This window comes from Grampus griseus, assembly GCF_964374135.1.
Source record: "Grampus griseus genome assembly, chromosome: 1".
NCBI lineage: Eukaryota > Metazoa > Chordata > Mammalia > Artiodactyla > Delphinidae > Grampus > Grampus griseus.
Window position 1 is genome coordinate 31,844,536 of NC_139017.1, and position 16,048 is coordinate 31,860,583.

General features: G+C 37.6%; 1 protein-coding gene across 4 annotated transcripts in view; it reads left to right on the forward strand.

Moving 5' to 3' along the window:
* TDRD5 (tudor domain containing 5) overlaps positions 1 to 15,572 on the forward strand; it is a gene marked incomplete at both ends in the record, with an annotated part of 89,624 nt that extends 74,052 nt beyond the window's left edge. For all 4 annotated transcript variants that reach the window (XM_082652975.1, XM_082652976.1, XM_082652977.1 and 1 more), the window contains 4 exons: positions 3,563 to 3,745; positions 4,510 to 4,653; positions 10,636 to 10,843; positions 15,325 to 15,572. In XM_082652975.1, coding sequence (XP_082509101.1) covers positions 3,563 to 3,745; positions 4,510 to 4,653; positions 10,636 to 10,843; positions 15,325 to 15,572 — 783 coding nt within the window. The remainder of the gene's footprint in view (positions 1 to 3,562; positions 3,746 to 4,509; positions 4,654 to 10,635; positions 10,844 to 15,324) is intronic.
* Between the last annotated feature and the right edge of the window lie 476 nt (positions 15,573 to 16,048).

The following is a 16,048-nucleotide window of genomic DNA, read 5'->3' on the forward strand; positions in this document are numbered from 1 at the left end:
CCTTTCTCTTTGTGTATACCTATTATAGAGTTTTGGTTTGGGGTTACCATGAGGTTTATATATAACTAACTCTCCCCCTTTTCCTCCCTCCCTATCCCTCTCTTTCTCTCTGTATGTGTGTGTGTATATGTATATATATACACACACACACACACATATATGTAAAGTTTTAAAAGCACATATATATAGTTATTTTAAGTTGCTGATCTCAAGTTCAAACACACTGTAACAACCCTGCAGTTTTACTCCCTTCCCCTACCTCACATATAGTGTTTTTTGACATCATATTTTACATCTTTCTGTTTTATGTATCTCTTAACTACTTATTGTGGTTATAGATTATTTTACTACTTTTATCTTTTAACCTTCCTGTTAGCTTTATAAGTAGTTGATCTACTGCCTTTACTGTATGTTTGCTTTTACCAATGAGATTTTCCTTTTATAATTTTTATATGTCTAGTTGTGGTCTTTTCTGCTTAGAGAAGTTCCTTTAACATTTCTTGTAAAACTGATGCTGAACTCTTTTGGCTTTTCCTTGTCTTTAAAACTCTTTATCTCTCCTTCAAATCTGAATTATAGCCTTACTGGATAGAGTATTCTTGGTTGTAGACATATATCATGCCACTCCCTTCTGGCCTGCAAAGTTTCTGCTGAGAAGTCAGCTGATAGTCTTATGGGAGTTCTCTTATATGTAACTAGTTGCTTTTCTCTCTCTGCTTTTAAGGTTCTCTCTTTATCTTTAATTTCTATCATTTTAATTATAATGTGTGTTGATATGGACCTCTAAGTTCATCTTGTTTGGGACTCTTTGTGATTCCTGGACCTGGATATCTGTTTCCTTTCCCAAATTAGGGAAGTTTTCAGCTATTTACATCTTCAGGTAAGTTCTCTGCCCCTTTCTCTCTCTTTCTTCTCTTTCTAGGACCCCTGTATAATGTGAATGTTAGCATGCTTGATGCCCCCAGAGGTCTCTTATTAAACTATCCTCATTTTAAAAAATTATTTTTTCTGTTCAGTTTGTGTAATTTCCACTACTCTGTCTTCCAGTTTGCTGATATGTTCCTCTGTATCATATAGTCTACCGTTGATATTCCAGTGTATTTTTTATTTCCGTTATTGTATTCTTCAGCTCTGTTTGGGTCTTCTTTATATTTTATAATTCTTTGTTAAACTTCTCACTGTGTTCATCCATTCTTCGTCTGCATTTTTTGAGCATACTTATGATCATTACCTTAAACTCTTTATTAGGTAAATTGCTTATATCCACTTCACTTAGTTCCTTTCCTAGGGTTTTGTCTTATTCCTTCATGTGGAACATATTCCTCTTTTCATTTTGCCTAATTCTCTATGTTTATATCTAAGTATTGGGTTAGTTTGTTCCATATCCTGCTCTTGGAAAGTGGCCTTATATAGGAGACGTCATGTGGGGCCCAGCAGCACACTCCCCTTTGGTCACCAGAGCTATATTCTATAGGGATGCCCCCATGTGGGCTGCATGGGCCCTTCTGTTGTGACTGGGCCCACTACTGTGGGTGCACTGGTAGTCAAGGCTGGCTCTCAGCCTGGTTGGTTGCCAGGCTCTGCCTTGTGTGGTGGCTTGGGCCAGGTTCTGGGTCGTCTGGTTCTGCGGTGCCAGTCTGCTGGTGGTGGAGCTGGTTTCCAACACAGCTGGCTGCATGGTTCTGGGTGTCCCAGGGCTGGTTCCAGCCTGCAGGTGGGAAGGGTTAGGTCCAGGCACAGCAATCTGAATTTTAATTAATATGTTTAGTCCATTTACATTGAATAAAATTATCAATATGTTTTGATTTTAGGTCTACCATTTTATTATCTTTCTATTCATTTCCCCAGCTTTTCATTCCTTTGCTCTTCCTTTCTTCTTTTAGTATTCCTGTTTTTTGGTAGTATTCTTTTATTATTTAGCATTCTTCTTTAGTAGCCTATTTTAATTTACTTATTACATTTTCATTGTATATGTATGGTTTTGTACTGATTACTCTAGGAATTACAATATACACCTTTGACTTTTCACAGTGGAATTAATCAATATTTACCACTTCAAGTGGAATGTAGGTATCTTACTACCATATAGGTCTTTACCCCTTCCCACCTTCTTTATTTTCTACTATGTATAATAACTATGTATATTGAGAATTTATAATGTTATATTTTTTGCTTTCCATCTTCAAACATTCTGAAAAATTCAAGAGGGGAATAGTCTATTATATTTACCCAGATATCTACTTTTTCTATTGCTCTTCCTTGATTTCTGATATTCCAAGTTTCCTTCTGGTATCATCTCCTTTCTATTCAAAGAACTCCCTTTAGTGATTCTTTTAGGGCAAGTCTGTGGAAAACAAATTATTTTTGTTTTCTTCATTGAGAATGTATTTATTTCATCTTCATTCTTAAAGGACGCTTTTGCTGGATGTAGAATTCTAGGTTGCCAGTTCTTTTCTTTCAACTCTTTAAAAATTCCATTTCACTTCCTTCTAGCTTTCATGTTTTCTGATACAAGATGTGCAGTGTTGAAATTGTTGTTCCACTATAATAATGTGTAATTTTTCTTTGGCTTCATTCAGGATATTTGTTTGTCTTTAGTTTTCACCATGTTGATCGTAATCTATGTAGGCACGAATTTCTTTGAGTTTATCCTGTTTGAGTTTTGCTAAGCTTTTCGAATCTGTAGGTCTGTGTCTTCCCAAACCAAATTTGGGAAGTTTTCAGACACATTTCTTCAAATAACTTTTCTGCACTGCATTCTTTCTCTTCTTCTTCTTGGACTTTGACGACACAAATGTTAAATCTTTTGGTATTGTCCCATAGTTCCCTGAGACTTTATTTTTGTATGTATGTTTGTTTTCCCAGTTTTTTTCTCAGTTGTTCAGACTGGATAATCATATTGGATCTATCTTCAAGTTTCTGCATTCTTTACTCTCATCTCTGTCCTGCTATCAAAAAGAGAGTGACAGAGCTCTATATTCAGTATAAAACAACCCTTCATTTAATTGTACTGTTTTTATTATATATTTGCACCGTCCTCAGCTTTACCCTCCAGAAGACCTCTAGTCTTCCAGCAGGAGGAAGAGGTGTAGCTTCCTGGGTTTTTTAAATAGGGGAGGGTACCTGGAGATCTAACTGCTTCTTACACAGACTTTTAACGAGAGCTCTTGTTTTCATTCCCACTTTACACCCTCAATTCCAAAAACTCTGTAGGAGCAATTCCTGAACTTTTGCAGTATTTATGGTGTACATTTGGGTTGACTCTCAGTTTTTCCTGCTCCAAGCTCAGGATTCCACTTTCTCAGGACTGCATAATAAGTTGTCAGTTGTCTGATTTCCTGTATCCAGAACATAGGTGATGTTTTCTCCTTTTACATTCTCTTTGACCCTAAGTTTATACCTTAAATTATTTTATTTTGGTGATGTGTCAGGAGAGAGAGTAATACATTATGTACTCAAACTTCCATCTTTACCTGGAGTTAGGAAAAATTTTAAACCTAAATTTCAAAATACATACAGGAATCATAAATTAAAGTTTTATTTGTCACCTGATACATTCTAGGATGAGATTCCCACTGGAATGCCATGCCTGGAGTCAGTAACCATAGATGATGATATATGGGATGAGAACTGGATACCTTTGCAGGCTGGAATGGGAGAAGGAAGTGATGCTGCCTCCCACTTACCTACCTCAAGGCTTGATGGAAAGAAACCATATTCATCATGTAAAGAAATGCCACAGAAGGTTAGATCCCTGGGAAAACATAAAGCAAATCACTACTGCAAAAGGAAGTATTAATGTAATTGTCCAAGCCTCAAAAAAGCTATGCATTCTGCATTTCATAGGGATTAATCAGACAATAATTCAGAAGAATGTATTCCCACCCCCACCCACCCCCCTCACCAAAGATGGTAGTGTTAGGGATGGGGGCAGGATGAAGCAGGGGAGAGTAAACCATGGACTTATTGTGGCTACCTATTCTATCAATCATTATGATTTTTGTTTTACCATTGGCACCTAGTCACAGCCTTAGGATCTAGAAATAAACAGTTTTCCCTAATTTAATTTTTATTGCATTGCCTTGTAATATTATGTCTGGATCTCTGCAGTGAATATATTTACTAATATTGGGCCCTATATATTTGAATTTTAATTTATTTTCCACCAGCTCTTAGAAGAACTATCAACACTTAAGTTGCCCCTTGTTATTTGTGCCATTTAAATACTGGATGATCATGAAAATCATCTAACCATGAAAACAGTACTGAAGAAAATACTACAAAGAGAGTTGTGTTTTTTTAATGTGATCTGTGTATTCAGAGGAATTCAGTGTGTTGAGCATGGACCAGTGAAGCAAGGGGGAAAACTCACACTGATATAGAAAGTTAATAAATATCTTTTCTTGTTTAGTATACATTGCCTCTTTGCCTTTACCTTGCCCAAGTTATCCTCCATTTGGATCATATGGCACTATGTCTCAGTTTATTGTTGCAATATTTTCTCTATAGGATTGGTGTTTTTCTACACCCAAAGCTATATGGGATGATTCATGGCAGCCTTCAGGCCTTGTGAGTGGGAAGGAAGTAGAAGTTGAAAAACCAGAAGGACTGGGTGCTCAAGAAAAAAATACTGGCACAACCGGAATTCAAAATGTAAATGTCTAACGAATGTTATTGTTACAAGTTTTCATGAGGAAATACTTTCACTTTTAGAAAGTAAAATTCTGGTTAATGATCCCTCTCTTAGCATTTGGTACAATACATATACATAAAAATGTATGTTTATTTAAAAATAAATTTCAGTTAACTTACTGTAGTTATTCATCTCTCCAGAAAAAAATTCTGAGACTAGAATTAAAACATTGATTAAGCCTCTACATTAGGGATAGGGAAAACAGGTATTTTCACTTAATCATACATTTTAAGTTCTGTATCTGTCCTATCATCTAGGCCAGTTTTTTTCTTTTTGTTGCTTTGGCAGAAAACACTAACCCTGGAGCAAAATCCGTTTGTTTTGTGTTTCTCCATCCTGAAAACAGCAGGACTGTTTGTATGAATCGTGAAATTTGGCTAACGGTCTCTGTACTTTTGTGCATTACATTGAAAATGAAGGACTCAAGTCTAGGAGAATTGTTGAAAAGCAGATTTGTGGAAGATGAACCTTCTGAGTGATATATTTTCTACAGAATATGGTTACTTTGCATGAGATCATTGATAAAAGTATGCTGCATTACATAGAACAGTCTGTTCCAGAAATGTAGGTTACTTAAAGCACAGATTTAGCTTTAGGATAAAATAAACTTTTATATTTTGTTTCTCAGGTAGTTTTTCTTTAAGATATAATAGCTTTATTGAACTATAACTCACATACCATGTAATTCACTTAAAGTATGCAATTCAAATAACTTTTAGTATACACAGACTTGTGCAACCACCCGCATAATCCATTTTAGAACATTTTCATCACCCCTTCAGAAAAAAACCACTATCCCTTTGGTATCTGGGTAATGCTGGCATTGTAAAATGAGTTTGGGAGTGTTCGGTTTTTTGGAAGACTTTGAGAAGAATTGGTATTAATTATTCTTTAAATGTTTGGTAGAATTTTACCAGTGAAGCCATCTTATCTTGTGTTTTTCTTTGTTGGGAGGTTTTTGATTACTGATTCAATTTCATTACTAGTAATCTGTCTGTTCAGATTTTCTATTTCTTCCTAATTCAGTCTTGCAAGACTGTATGTTTCTAAGAATTTATCCATTTCTTTCAGGTTATCCAGTTTGTTTGTGTACAGTTGTTTGTAATGGTCTCTTAAAATCCTTTTCAATTCTGTGGCATTAGTTGTAATGTTTTTTCTTTTCTGATATCATTTGAGTCTTTTTTTCTTCATTAGTCTAGCTAAAGGTTTCTCAGTTTTGTTTATATTTTCAATATATAAAACAACTCTTAGTTTCATTGATTTTTTTCTTTTCTCTATTTCATTTATTTCTGCTCTAATTTTTACTATTTCCTTCTGCTAACTTTGGTCTTAGTTTGTTCTTCTTTTCTTAGTTCCTAAAGGTGTAAATTGAGTTGTTTGAGATCTTTCTTCCTTTTTTAATGTGTTTTTAATGTTTTATTGCTAGAAACATCCCTCTTAATTCTTCCTTTGCTGCATCCCATAAATTTTGGTATACTGTGTGTTTTCATTTTTGTCTGTCTCAGAATATTTTCTAATTACCTTTGATCTTTCTTGACCCATTGGTTGTTCGGGAGGATGATGTTTAATTTCCCATATTTCTGACTTTAATCTTCCTTTTTGATGGATATTCTCCATAAGTATTGAATGATAGGTTGGCACTGTTTTCTTTTGATGCTTTGAAGATGTCATTCCTTTATGTTCTGGCTTCTGTTGAATTGCCAGTTGTCAGTTACCATTGCTCCTTTGAAGGTATGTCTTTTTTTCCCCCTCTGGCTTCTTTTAAGATTTTTCTGTCTTTTGCTTTCAGCATTTTGATGATTATATATCTAGATGTGATTTCCTGTGGATTTATTCTGCATATGTATCACTGAGCTTATTAAATCAGCAGATGGATACTGTTCATCAGTTTTAGAAAATTCTGGTCCATTTATCTAATCAAACACTGCTTCTGCCTCATTATCTCTCTCCTTTCCTGCTGGCATTTCAGTTCTACGTATGTTAGAACTTTTGGCTGAGTCCCACTTGGGCTCTGTTTTCTTGTTCGCTCTCTTTTTTTCTTTTGCAATGCCTCTGTTTGGAGGTTTTATATTGATTATTCCAGTGCACTAGTCCTGTCTTCTACAGGATCCAGTCTGCTGTTAAACCCACACGTTGAGCTCTTAATTTCAAACATATTATTTTCCAGTTCTAGAATGTTGTCCATTTGATTCTTTTATAGATTCCAGTTCTCCGTTTAAATTCTCCATATTTTCCTCAATTTTGTCTGTAACTTCCATTTTCTTGAACATGTTAATAATCATAGTTATTTTAAAGTTTTTCGCAGATAATTTCAATTATCTGAATTACCTTTGAGTGTGTCCTCCGTTTAAATTCTCCATATTTTCCTCAATTTTGTCTGTAACTTCCATTTTCTTGAACATGTTAATAATCATAGTTATTTTAAAGTTTTTTGCAGATAATTTCAATATCTGAATTACCTTTGAGTGTGTTCTTACTGTCTTTTTTCTCTATTTGATCTTGTCATTTGATCCTGTTTTGGGCATTCAGGGGAGGGGAAAGACAGGCGGAGCATACCTCATGGTTCTTTTTAATTGAATGTTGAACATTATGGAATTTAGAGAGGCTCTGGATGAGATAGCTTCCTCTCCAAAGAGGGTTCAGTTGTCTAGTGGCTGGCAGATTCCAGCCAGTCACCTTCACACATATTGAGGCTTGGTTTAGGTTTGGTGAGGACTGCTGTATTTCACTTTTGTCCCTAGTCCTTGAATGTGGCTCTTACTCCTAAAGCATGATTCTTTGGAGATCTCAGCTGAAAGCCTGAGGAGTTTGTCAACGCTCCTCCACACTCGTGGGGCTCAGACTCCATCCTCTGTCTCCTCAACTTAATTGAGATATAATATACATACCATACAGTTCACCCATTTAAAGTGTACAATTCAACGGCTTTTAGTATATTCACTAGTTTACTAGCATATTGTGCCTCCATCATCACCGTAAGAATTTCAGAACATTTTCATTATCTCAGAAAGAAACGCATTCTTCAGCTGTCACCCCCACCCAAACTCCCCAACCCTCTTCCCCCCAGGCAACCACTCATCTTACTTTCTCTATTGATTTACTTATTCTTTAGGACGTTTCATATAATTGGAATCAATACAGTGTGTGGCCTTTTGTGTCTGGCTTCTTAGCGTAATGTTCTCAAGGTTCATCATGTTGTATCATGTATCAGTACTTTACTTCTTTTTGTGGCTGAATAATCCATTGTATGGATAGGCCACGTTTTGTTTATCCGTGTGTCAGCTGATGGACATTTGAGTTGTTTCTGTTTTTCTGCTATTATGAATAGTGCTGCTGTGACATTTGTGTATGTGTGTTTATGTGGACATACGTTTTCAGTTTTCTTAGGTATATACCTAAGAGTTGAATGGCTGGGTCCTATGTTAACTCTGTGTTTAGTGTTTTGAGGAATTGCCAGACTTTTCCAAGCAGTTGCAACATTTTACATTCCCACCAGCAATATAAGAGTGTTCCAGTTTGTCCACATCTTTGCCAACACTTGCTATTATCTAGTTTTAAAAATTATAGGGGGCTTCCCTGGTGGCACAGTGGTTGAGAGTCCGCCTGCCGATGCAGGGGGGACGCAGGTTCGTGCCCCGGTCCGGGAGGATCCCACATGCCGCGGAGCGGCTGGGCCCGTGGGCCATGGCCACTGGGCCTGCGTTTCCGGAGCCTGTGCTCTGCAACGGGAGAGGCCACAACAGTGAGAGGCCCGCATACCGCAAAAAAAAAAAAAAAAATTATAGCCATCCTAGTGGGCATGAAGTTGTATGTTGTGGTTTGGGGCTATGCTTTTGATTGCATAAGTTAATGTTTCAGAAATCATGAACATGTTTCTTGAAAATCTGCCACTAACCTCTAGTTCCATAAAGGTATATTTTCAGACAACTACGAGGGAGTCAGTAGTTGATAACTACAGAGGGATAAATCTGGTAGAGCAATGCTTCTCAAACTATAATGTTCATACAGATCACCTGAGAATCTTGTGAAAATGCAGATTCTGACTGAGCAGATCTGGTACGGGGACTGAGGTTCTCCCTGTCCTACAAGCTTCCAGGTGATGCTGAAGCTGCTTGATGGTGAATCACATTTTGAGCAGCAGCACCCTAAACCACTGTTTAGAGGAAGAGACTCTTACTTTTCAGTTAAGTGCTTAAGTTGCCCACAGGTACTTGCTTTCAGTACTGGCATACACATTTAGGAGGCATTCACCTAGGTTCTTTTTTTCCAGTGTGAAAAGCTGTCAGCATGCATTTAAATATGTTTTAACAATTTGTCTTTCTTCAAAATCATATTTATCAGGAAAGAGAAAAAGATACAGCTTTTAAAAAAACTGTTTCTGATTTTGATTTTGTTAAACTCCTGAAAATAGGCAGCAGGGCTTAGTGTAAAAAACACCTGTCTGGGAGTTCTGTCATCTGTGGCTTAGTCTTTACACAAGTTTGAACAAGTTGGCTTTTGGGGCCTTAGTTTATCCGTCTACAAGGACTGATTTGGATTAATGATCTTTCCAGCTCTAAAAGTTTGCCATATTAATATTTACTTAATTATCACTGAAGCTTTATTGAAAGAACCTCATTTTCAGTGAGAATAAACTTAAAGGGTAGCTAAAGCACATACATGAAGTTGCATAAATTAAGCAAAAAATTGAATCCAGCTCTTTGCTCTCCTGAAGTAGCATATTGTGTGGCAGGATAGCTATGTGGACTTTTAGAGTTTTCATTTTTGCTGCCAGATAAAGGGGCACAGCCATTTGTATATGACATAATTATATATCAGTCACATCCATGCCAGCCATGTTTGAAAATGAACAAGGTGTTTCGTAATGGAAGAAAAAAGGAATGCAAAAGGAATGCCAGCTGATATTAAATGTCTACTCCACAGCCTGAAGAACACACAAAGCTACATTTTCTGTTTGTATAAATTTTGTTTCAGTTTACCCTGGGCAGATCCCAGGCTGTAAGCCACTTAGGTCGGTTCATTACGGCCTGGTCCTGACAGGGCCCACTTAATCGTCAGTGCCAGTTAGTTAGCATCACAGAAGACAAATTCTCTGAGTCACTGTAAACTGTAGCTATTTTAGCAGCGGCTCTGTGGTAGGATATAGGATCTGTTGATTACAATTTGGCACTTCATTCGCTTTAGCCCAAATCGAGGCTTTGTTTGGGAAGTTCATTTTTTCCTCTCAAACCCTGATTCTTAGTACTCCATTTTGTCACTTCTTCTGAGGAGCCCTCCTTTAAGTCCTTTGTGTTCTCCTAGCATGTTTTTGATGCTGCGGAATGCAGTTAATGCCTTCTTCATGGCCACCTGCAGCACGTGTACTGTTTCCCTAGCCGAGGACTGTGAGCTCCTTAGGGAGAGGGATCGTATTTACTGGGAGGCGGTGTGATGGAGCAGAGAACATGGGCTAGCCTGAGTTCATCTCTCTGCCTTGTCGCTTACTGGTTGACATTGGATAACTTGGTAAGCCTCTTGTAAAAAAGCATTATGCTAAGTAAAGGAAGCGGTAATAAAGAAGATGTAACAACACCTAACCTAGAAAAACGTTCTGATGTTTCACTGAAGAAACACATGCCGAGAACCTAACATTGTGCCTGACAATGAGTGCTCAGTGAATGTTATTTCTCTCATTCCCTGCCGTTCTTCCTTGGCAGCCCTCAGTACCATGTTTGCTCATAATATGCATTCAATACATGCTTCTTGAATTAATGGTCACTAAGTTAGAGAAGGACTTGTTTTCCAGAGAGTATCTAGATTTTTAAAAGTGGGGAGTTTTATTTATTAATTATGATATGAAAATATTCTTTTGTATATAAGTAAGGAAACAAAATAGACTTAATTCTTACTGTTGAACTAACAGTTACTTTTTATGCTTTTGCCCCGTTTTCCCCATTCTGTAGCAACCAAACTTAAAGAGTTCCTCAGATTCTCCCACATTGCCCGAATTGGAGGAGTTCTACATCTCTCTTATCCAGTCACAGCAGTCAGCAGAAGGTGGCCCGTTTGAGCCTAGCAGCATTGAGACTTGTCCAAAGCAAATTCAGCTGTCCACAGCGCTCAACTCAACTCCTGCAGTGGTCGATTCCTCACAAAAACACTCTGGTTCAGGTAGGTTGACATACAGTTGACAAATGCAATGGTTTGCCATGTTGTTAAAAACCTTCATTTATCTTTTCAGAACATGACTTGAAAAATTGCTGATGTTAGCATTTGTCTGAACTCCTCCAATTGTTCCCTTTCACTTTGCCACTCTTCTTTTTTTTCTGCAATTTGGGGGGTGGCGGGGTCAGGTTTATGCACAGTAAAACTTGCCAGTTTTTAAGTGTACAATGCTATGAGTTCTGACAAATGTGTACAGTCTTGTAATAAGCACCACAGTCATGATAATAGAATATTTCCGCCAGTCTAAAAGGCTTCCTCATATCCCTTTGCAGTCATTCCCTCCCCCTACTTTCTGGCTTCTGGCATGTTACTTTTCCTTTTCTAGAATTTCATATAAAAGGAGTCATACAGTATGTAGTTTTTATGTCTGATTTCTTTCATTTAGCGTGATTTTTAGAGATTCATTTATGTTGTTGCTGGTGTCTAAAGTTTGTTCCTATTCATTGTTGAGTAGTACCCAGTTGTATGGAAATACCACAATTTGTTTATCTGTTCACCAGATGACAGACATCTGGATTGTTTCCAGATTTGAGCCATTATGAATAAAGCTGCTGTGAGTGTTCACATACAGCTCTTTGTGTAGACGTATGTTTTTCATTTCTATTCAGCAAGTACCTTGGAGTGGAATTGCTGGGTCATATGCTAACTGCATGTTTAACTTTTTTTTTTTTTAATAAATCTATTTATTTATTTATTTATTTTTGGCTGCGTTGGGTCTTTGTTGCTGTGCGTGGGCTTTCTCTAGTTGCAGCGAGTAGGAGCTACTCTTCGTTGCGGTGCACGGGCTTCTCATTGCAGTGGCTTCTCTTGTTGCGGAGCATGGTCTGTAAGTGTGCGGGCTTCAGTAGTTGTGGCACACGGGCTCAGTAGTTGTGGCTCGCGGGCTCTTGAGCTCAGGCTCAGTAGTTGTGGTGCACGGGCTTACTTACTCTGCGGCACGTGGGATCTTCCCGGACCAGGGATGGAACCTGTGTCCCCTGCATTGGCAGGCGGATTCTTAACCACTGCACCACCAGGGAAGCCCCTGTTTAACTTTTTAAGAACTGCTAAAATGTTTTCCAAAGTGGCTGAACCATTTGGTAATTCACACCAGCGATATACGTAAGTTCTGATTGCTTCATCTTCTTGGCAACATATTATGTTGCCAGTCTTTTAAAATTTTACCATTCTAGTGGGTGTGTGGTGGTATCTTATTGTGGTTTTAATTTACATTTCCCTATTTGCCAGTGATGTTGACTATGTTTTCATGTGTTTATGTACCATCTGTATATCTTCTTTAGTGAATTACCTGTTCAAGTATTTGTGCATTTTTGTTGGATTATCTTTTTATTGATTTGTAAAAATTCTTTATTCTGGATACAAAACCTTTGTCAGATTCATCTGTTGCAAATATTTCAGGTATGTGGCTTGCCTTTTCATTTCCGTAACAGCATCCTTGGAAGAGCAAAAGTTTTCCTTTTGATAAAATCAGATTTGTTGGTTTTTTTTTCCTTTATAGTTTGAACTTTTTGTGTCCTATTTAGAAATCTTTCCTAACTCAAGTAACTAAGACTTTCTCTTACATTTTCTTATAAAAGTTCTATAGTTTTAGGTCCTGCATTAGGTCTGTGATCCAGTTCGTTAATTTTTGTGTATGGTGTGATATAAGGATCAATGTTTATTTTGATTACATATAATTATTCAGCTGTTTCAGCATGATTTATTGAAAAGACTGTCCTTTCTCCATTAAACTGCCTTGATGTCTTTGCCAAAAGCCAATTAAGTTGTATATGTGAGGGTCTATTTCTGGACTTTCATTCTGTTCTATTATTATTACGTCTGCCTTTATACCACTGTCTTGATTTTTGTGGCTTTATAATAAGTCTTGAAATCATATAAATTTGTTCCTCTTTTTCAAGTTGTTTTGGCTATTCTAGGTCATATTCCATATGAATTTTAGGATTAGTTTAATTTCTACTGAAAGCCTGCTAAAAGTTTTATTGGGATTTTTTTTTTTAATCTCTAGATCAAGTTGGGGAGAAGTGACATGTTAACAATATTGAGTCTTCTGATCTATGAGCATCATATAACCTTTTCTTGTTCAGTGTTTAATATGTTCTTTTCCCATCCAGTATATTTTTCATCTCAGAAGTTCAATTTATAATCTCTAGGGTTTGGTTTGGGTCTTTCTTCTATCTTCCATCTTTCTCTTCAGCATACTCATCATTCACTTCTTGAATACTTGGAGTGTTCTTATGACAGCTATTGTAATACCCTTGTCTTGTGATTCTAGCATATGTATCATTTCTGCATTCTGTCATCTGTCATTTCTGAATTGGCTTCTACTGATTGGTTTTTCTCCTAATTACAAGTCACATTTTTCTGCTTCTTTGTGTATCTGGTAATTTTTTATTGGATGGGAGATGCTGAATTATATATTGTTGGCTGAATCTCTTTTTCTTCCTTCCTCCCTCCCTCCCTCCCTTCCTTCTTCCTTCCTTCCCTCCCTCCCTGTTGTCTATGTATAATTTATTGGGGGGGGTAGGAATGTAATTAAATTACCTGAAATTGCTTTGATTATTTCTGTGTTTATTTTAGGTTTCATTAGGCTGATTTAGAAAAGCCTTAAGTCTGTTGGCCCTGCTGGGCAGTACCTTTCTGAGGGTATTGATGGGACTTGATGTCCTATGTGTTAGGATGTCTTTACACTGTAGCTGGTGGGAACACAAAACTATTTTGCCCCAGTATAAAATGCCTAGTGTTTGTTCTGCCTACTCCTTTCAGGTAGGTTTTCTCCCTGGCCTTGGTGGTCCCCTCACATACGTGAGCCAGATCGCTACCTAGCCTAAGACTCAAAGCGACCTCTGCAGGTCTCCGGCTTCTTCTGTCTCTGCAGCTGCCTCTTCACTTGTACTTTTCCCCCACGAATTCCCGACACCTGGCCTCCATGAATTCCAAACTCTGTCTTCTCAGCACAGGGAGACCTCCAGGCTCAATGTGGACTCTCCCTCCCTGTACTGCAGCCTGGGCTTTATTTTGACAGTGAGCTCAGGCACTTGTAGGGCTCACTTTGTTTCCCGTCTCTCAGGGAGCACTGTCCTCTGAGCTTGTTGTTCAGTGTCTGAAAGCTGTTGTTTTATATACTTTGTCCAGTTTTTCAGTTGTTTAAAGCAGGAGAGATTATTTTTCAATCCCTGTTTAATTAGCATCGTGTCTGGAAGCAGAAGTTTTGCTACTCTTTTAAATTCTTTCATCGTGTGTCCCTCCTTTCATGTTTTTATACCTTTTAAAATCTGAGCTCACCAACGACTTCCTGTAAAGCCCCATTACTTCACTAGAACTCACTGTCTCTTTTCCACTCTAGTGGGCATTAATTATAGTCTTGCGGTCAGAGTTTTACTTTTTAGAATATCCTGTAAAATTCTCCTTAATTTAATTTATCATAACTATATGGCACGTGTACCACATGCTACTGCTGCTAGATGCTAAAGATGCAAAATAAGATATTGGATTATACCTGATATTTTTCTGAATTTTTGAAATCTGTAATTTTAAGGTCTAGAGCGGTGCTTTTCAGAATGTAGTCAGCATACCGGTACTAGTCTGTGAAGCATTTGTGATGATGGACAACACAACAGCACATTGTTTAGCTCCCCTAGATTTTTTTTTTTTCCTAAAGGAGGACTTTCTTGAAGGAAGCAGTGTGTTGGTTTATATGTTGGCAAAAGCTCCTTCTCTCATTGCAGGCAGGTTCAAACAATTCATAGACCAGCTCCTTCAGTAGCCCTGGTCTAGAGTACACATGTGAGGATGCTAGTATCCACTTCCGTGGCTATTAAGAACTCTCAGCATGGAGTTCCCAGCAGTTTATTCCATTGAAAAGATTATTTCTTCTTAGTTAAACTAATTCCCAAGGAATTCTCTTTGTGGCTAATAATTGGCTTTTGGAATTTCTTAACAAACACAGTTAATGTTAATTAATGTTAATTTTCATTTTTATGGTCAGTTTGGTCAGTTTTGTTTTTATGCTGGCAGACTTGGAATTGGGACCACTTTCGCAATAGAGAAGGCCCGTGGGACACCATTTTGCTCACTGCTGAGAGGAGGAAGTAAGGGAGCTTAAGGATTCTTCCCTGGAATTGGAATTATACCCAATTTATTTTTTTGATGTCCTAGAAAGAGACCTTCCCTTCCTTATTCACAAGTAGATATTTTTTCCTCTCTTCTTTGCCCTCATCCTGACAAGATTTATTTTATCTCAGTGCATGATCCCCCATCCTCATCTCCTTTCCATTTTTTGACTGGTTTCTGAGTCTCTTTCTCTCTGATTTGCCATTGGTAATTGGCACCACCTAACCAGAAGATGGTTGTAACACACGTTAGTAAAGATCTAGAATGGGAGAGTGTGAGAACCTCTTGAAAAGACCTGTGTTTTCTTTCTTTTTCAGTGGAAAGCTCTCCAGAGAGCCTAGAGAATGAAGATTTTTCTAGTAGCCATGCTATTACAGTGTTCAAAGATAAGAGTCAGGGAGCCATGGACCAGCTGTCTTTGATTTTGTCTCCTGAGCACCAGATTTCTCAGAAGCTCTACATTCCTCGAAGCACAGCCACTGCTGCCTTAGGAGCTGCTGCGCGGCTGGCCACATCCAGGAGACTCCTGCACTGGTACCCCAGTGTGAAAAGGATGGAAGCATGAGAGAGCAGGGAGGAAAAAATAAACTAGATGCTTAGGGCCTGGTGACCTCCCAGGCCAAAAGAGAAGGAGGTATTGAGACAAAGTAGTATTTTGATAGTTGATGCTTTTGTCTTTCTGTGTGACTCTGTTAGCTTTGTTATGCGAACAGTCCCCTTTGTTGTGTAAGTATTGATGTTTAATGTTAATTTTCATTTCTGTGGATGTTACTTTTTCTGTATGGTTTTGTTCACCTTTGTTCAATGTAGTAGTTTAAAGGAGTTTTTGTGTTTCTATAAATGTTTTTTTTTTTTAACATCTTTATTGGGGTATAATTGCTTTACAATGGTGTGTTAGTTTCTGTTTTATAACAGTGTATAAATGTTTTTCTTGTATATATCATGACTGATAAAGGTAAACTGAAAAACTAATGTTTTGTGATCCATATGTGGTAAGACAAAAATTCTCACATCCCTATTTCCAGAAAAAGGATGTCTGAA